Raw genomic sequence first — 5,859 nt, 5'->3', positions numbered from 1 at the left:
AAATAGTTGTACAAATCTTCATCCCCCTGACGTCTAATGATGATGTGATTGTAAAATAGAGCAAAGAACTCACATCTGTGCTGGGACTACGACATGTGCACATGGTTGCTCCAGTGTATTTGTAAATCCCAAATTATATCAGCGACAGAAAATGTCTCTTCGTTCAACATTTGATTTGTATAATAATTTCTTTTCTGGTGTCTTTGCTTAGGAGCACTTTGTACTTTCAGTTTTTCATATTTTCAAGTTAGTCATGAATTGTAATTGTATATAGATATTAGAAGTTTTACTCAGAAGTTGTTGGAAACATTTGCATTGCACTGTGAACAAGTAAAAGAGAAATCATACGTTCAAAGGCTTTTATTGACTTGGTTTTTTTAGATAATTCTGTCACTACAACATCTCACTAAACTGAATGAGAAGAGTACAGCATCATGCCTGAATACTGAATTACTATACTGTATACTGTTTTGTTTTTCTGTGTGTTTTCTGTTGTATGAGCCTGTACAACTCTGTGTTTAACTTTTTGTTGCCCTGTAAAGTACTTTGTGACTCTTGTTTGTGAAAATTGCAGTATTAATAAAATGCACTATTGTTTGGATTGTTTTGTTCGGGTATTTCAACCACATCACAATATTTCCCCAGCTGAATAACAGGGTGTTGGGAATGTTTTCCCCATATGCATATGGTATTGCATGTCGTAGCTCCACCATGTGGAACAATTTAGCTACTACAAGGAGGCGTGTGTGACCTACAGGTCAGTGTCCCTCCTGTGTGTCATTTGCTTGTCCTGGTCTACACCCAGTATGAGTTCAGAGTAAGAAGAAATAGGTCCTGATTTCGCATTGTAAAAATCTACATGTGTAAATACATACTTTACTTATTTAAAAATTCCAGCAGAATTAATTTCAAAAGGTTTATTTAGAAGAATACTGACAAAAAAAGGAAACAGTTTTGTACAAAGCAAATTAATCACAGGACATGACACTTGCAACACAAAGTAGGCTATACATTTCAAGAATAGTAGATACAAAAGCACCATTTAAAAAAAAAAATTAGATTACAAAATTCTAAACATTTCTTATTTGGCATATCAAGTAAAAAGATAATTCAGGGGGAAAAATTCTTGTGTTTATTACTACTTTAAAATTTTTTGGAGGATTTACTCCTTTTCCTTCAAGAAGAACAGAGATATTCTAAGTAAGGCACGTTGTTCAAAGCAAACTCAAAACAGACAAACAGGATTTTTGAAAAAGCTTGATAGTCTGGCAGTTGAAGCGACATCTCTTTGGCACAGCTGCATGATTTGTGAAGAGACACAAGCTCCATCACGAAAACGAGCACGACAATGTTAACTTGACAACAATATGTACAAAAATGTATGTAAAAATTGTTATAAATATGTCTAAAAACCACAGACACTATGTACATCTTTGTACTGAAGAAAGGCAGGATGATTTCGTCGTCGTCATCACACATGATGGATTCGTGCAACAAAAGTCAATATGTCACCGACAAATTGAAAAACACATTACGAGGACACAGCGTCGCCATGGGAGTCGTTTGTGGTGTTTGTTTGGAATTCACGGAGCCTGTGATGGAATCATAATGGAAGCTGAAACGCGGTGAAGAGAGATCACCTGCAGCGATAAATATCTCCTTATTGTGTTCGCAATTGTCAGTGACACATGCACTTTTGTTGTATTGTCAGGATGTCAGTCTCTGGTCTGTGGGCAGTAGGCACAGTGCGGTGTTGTGGTGAAGGGGTCTCCGTACCACCCCCTCCGCTTTTCTCCCCCTGCTCCCGGCTCTCATTCTTTCTTCCTCAGGATGATATAAATGAGGCCACTGATGAGAGAGAGGGGGAAGGCTACCCAGGCCAGCACGTAGGCGTAGCCGAACTGCCTGCTAGAGCTGTCGTCGGGACTCATCACGGTGTAGATGATCGCCGCGCACATCACAAACAAACCTAGGGAGGGGACGACAGGAAGGCGTGAGGGGAATGTGGAGGAATTTGCAGGGAACATTGGATGAGCTCACTGCTCCTCCGCCCGCATCTGCTCCAGGGTGTGACCGGTCAGCGTGTGATGAAGTCATACTCACTGGCCAAGATCTGGAAGATGGCGGTGAAGAAGAAGCGTCCGCCCTTCACAAGTTTGAAGAGCTGGAAGACGAACGCGAGGAGGGAAAAGAAGCAGAAGAGCACGGACAGGATCATGAGGGCCTGCACCGCCTGGATCCAGTCTGAGAGGATGGAACAGAGGAGATGCAGGGGCGTGAATTTCAACACGGTCATTACTGCTGTACTGTCGGTTCAGTTTGATTTTCAGGGACGCCGACAAACCTTCATTGCTGGCCGGCTTGCAGTGGTAGCCTCCATTGATTGTCATGCAGCTGTACCACAGATCTGAGGTATTATCCCCACCTACAGACCAGGCCTGGTAAACACAACAACACAGTCATTTAAATACATGGCAGCATCCACACAATGAGCCTGAGAGAGATAATATCCACCAGCAATAATAATAAATAGTCGTTGCAATAAAACAGCTAAAGTGTGTGCTCACTCATTCTCATCGTGGGCTATTTACAGTCTCCATTTTACAGCATTTTAGAGTGAAATGAAGAATAAAAGTGGGACTTACACTGGCTGCCGTGGACACGATGAGGAGGACGAGAATGATCAAGTGCATGACGAGCACTCCGAGCAGGATGAGCAGCATTTTTAGTTTTCAAGTAGATCTAGAATAAAAAAAGAAGACAAGAAGAAGTCAGCCCTCACGGATTTAAACGTCCCACCAAACCCCTGCAAGGCGTAGTCTCGTCTCGAGGTGGCGCCACATCCTCACTCCTCGCTCCACATCCCCAACCGCAATGTTTACCTCAATGTGAAAGTATCCTCTTACATTCAAACGTGGAGAGAAGGAACTCTTAATTTCTTCCTGATGGCCTGAAAACGCTCAGGGTTTAAAGTCAGAAACTAAATCCTCAAGTTGGTTTCACTGAACACTGAACTATCTCGTTAAAACTCAAGATATTTAAATACAAATAGTCATATAAGCAAAGCATGTTTGCATTTTAAGTTTAAAAAAAGCTTTAAAGTGAGAAACAACTGTAGGAAGAGAGGCTCGGTCACTTCTAATCAACGCATGCTGCTGGAAAACAAACGCAACCCATCTGCGTAAAAAAAAAAACGCATTCCAGCGTAGTGCCGCCATGCGTGCGTCTCAACCGTGCGCCGTTTTTTATAAGCGTTAATCTGGGATGCCTCTCAAAACCCTAAAAACGATGGACGAGTGAACCACTCGAGTAAAACAACAGCACATAAGACAGACATGCACTTTTCTTCACGTGCGTAAATCCAAAGGCGATTTAAAGTCCAGGGGTGAGGTCCTGTTGTTATGAGTGGAAGGAGAAGACAAGAAGAAGAAAAAAAAAAGTAAATGAAAAAGCGAAAGTGTAAAAAAAAACAAACAATCCAATCCAACTTACAAAAAGGCAAAGCACCAGGTTTGTGTCCGTGAAAAGGCGAGGACCGCGAAGTGAGGAGTTTGGGGGGAAAGTATCACCGAGCTTCTGCTGCGTCTCTGCGACTCTTTTTCCTCTGTAGCTACTATTCCAGATGTGGCTCACACGCCCCAGTCTCTCTCTCTCTCTCTCTCTCTCTCCGCCTGAGAAAAACCGCCCTGCAGGCAATGCACGTCACCAGAGGCCCGCGTCCAAACCCCCTCCCTTTTTCTCTTTCCTGTTTCTTCCCTCCCTCCCGAGGTAGCCTATCATCTGGATTATAGTAAACGTCTGCAGGATTGTGTGGAGTATCCCATGGCATTATTGTGCAAACCCCTCAACTGGAATATTTAGGCATATGGACGAAGAGTCTCTGCATCTACTCCTGAGAAACCTTCATTGTTTCAACACAATCGTGACTTAAACAGTGAAAATCCAATGAGAACATGTTGCAAATGTGCTACAGTGAATTTTTGTCTTATCAGTGAACTTTATAGCTGAGATATTTTCTATTTGTACTCATACTCCCAGAATCTCGGTTCAGGCCAAGACATTCTTTGCCCACACATTTCTTAAAATGTGTCTTTACAACAGTTTTAAAAAAGACCTGCAATCCCTTACTAATCAATACTTTCCATATAGACTGCCTATATCAACTGGGTCCAATCAATAATATAGCATTTATACAAATAATCCATCCTGTGCCTGTGCCTGAGCTTTAAAATTGAGAGATTAGAAGAGAATAAAACAATTCAGAATTAAGTATGAAAAAAACATGAATGGCATTTCACAATATATCATGTGTTTTCACTTACATCTTGTCTTATGATGACTCTAACTGTGGGTGTGTGTGTTCCTAATGTGTTCGTGTATACTTGCACGAGATGAAGATGTGTTTTTAATGTGTACAAACGAGTATACTTATGTAGTAGATGTATTTTTATGGGATAAATTGCTGCCAAAGTACTACATTAAGCTTTGTTAATGTTTTTACTCTGCTTTGAATGTAGCTATTGACACAATATTCAACGCCGTTGCCTATTTCCTGTCATTCTCTCCCTAATTTTCAAGCCCCTGCAGGGTTTTTCTGCAAATTCTCCTTCACAGTGCCTCAGAAAAGATGTGTCGCATCTTCTTTTAAATCTTTTTTATATTTTATAAATACAACTAAAGAACTAAACTGTTTATATTTGTCTTTGCAGGCCACGCCTGAAATCCAAACTATTTGAGCAGTAGCTGTCAGGACGTTCAGGGTGACGCTACCTTGTTCCAGATGGTTGAAGTTGGCTGAACAGGCTTGTGCACATTGGGCTTCAAAAAAAAAAACACATGGCCGGCATATTTTTTTTCTGTCCTGATATTTTGTGTGTGTTTGGATGTGAACATACCAGCCCTCTGGAGGCCCCGAGGTATGCCCAGAATGCCTGTGTGTGTGTGTGTGTGTGTGTGTGTGTGTGTGTGTGTGTGTGTGTGCGCGTGTGTGAAGCAGGCCTCCTGTTTACTCCTGCGTCTGTGCAGAGAAGGGAGCGTTTGTCCGGTGCCAAGGTGAGTTAACGCGGTGCAATGTTTCGGTCATGCTAAATTGATGGAACAGCTTGGATCTCCCCGCGCACAAGACTCATGGATGAGTGACAAGAGATCTGCCTGGCACTGCCCGGCCTCCGCAGCCCTGCATCCCTCATTACACTGTGGTCTCGGGCCATTTCCTCACAAGTGACAACATTGTAAACCAAGCACCAGAATGCAAACAGCAAGAGTGACAAGAAAAAAAGAATATAAAAACAAGCATCACATTTGGTGTTTTGAAAGCCATCCCAGCCCGAACGTGACTGTGATCTGGTGCTGCAGTCGCAGAACGTTAACTCGTGTGCGTTATTTATCTCGTCTGCTAAACAGTTCTTGGCTCATCAGGTGGATTCCTGTGGTCTGTGTTTGTAAACACGCGGGGGAGGGAGGGAGAGAGAGAGGCTGCTGGCCGGGCTCGCTGTGGGACGGGTCAGTGGTGTGTGCCCTCTCAGAGCTGGAAGAGGCAGATAGAGAGAGAGAGAGAAAGTGTGTGTGTGTGTGTGTGTGTGTGTGTGTATGTGTGTGAGAGAGAGAGAGGCCTTTGACAATCAGCTGACCACTCAGCTGGACCGGCCGCTGCTTAGGAAGATGTAATTGGTGCAGTGGTCCGGGGGGGAAGGAAGGCAGCAGCAGCAGCAGCAGCAGGGTGAGAGTGCAGACCCGGCTGCCCAGATGGAGCAGGTGTGTGTGTGTGTGTGTGTGTGTGTGTGTGTGTGTGTGTGTGTGTGTGTGTGTGTGTGTGTGTGTGTGTGTGTGTGTGTGTGTGTGTGTGTGTGTGTGTGTGTG

The 5,859-nt window shown here is 43.2% G+C and overlaps 1 protein-coding gene across 1 annotated transcript; it reads right to left on the bottom strand.

The window, feature by feature from the left end:
• Positions 1–902: 902 nt before the first annotated feature.
• On the bottom strand, positions 903–3,661 carry pmp22a (peripheral myelin protein 22a). Its single transcript, XM_035181280.2, has 5 exons — positions 3,493–3,661; positions 2,646–2,742; positions 2,345–2,438; positions 2,104–2,244; positions 903–1,969 (listed from the first exon to the last, which is right to left on the bottom strand). Exons 2-5 carry the CDS (start codon positions 2,721–2,723, stop codon positions 1,812–1,814), a joined length of 471 nt encoding a protein of 156 aa, XP_035037171.1. The 5' UTR covers positions 2,724–2,742; positions 3,493–3,661; the 3' UTR covers positions 903–1,811.
• Between the last annotated feature and the right edge of the window lie 2,198 nt (positions 3,662–5,859).

Source organism: Hippoglossus stenolepis, chromosome 16 (genome assembly GCF_022539355.2).
Source record: "Hippoglossus stenolepis isolate QCI-W04-F060 chromosome 16, HSTE1.2, whole genome shotgun sequence".
NCBI lineage: Eukaryota > Metazoa > Chordata > Actinopteri > Pleuronectiformes > Pleuronectidae > Hippoglossus > Hippoglossus stenolepis.
This window is presented reverse-complemented; position numbering and strand designations above follow the sequence as displayed.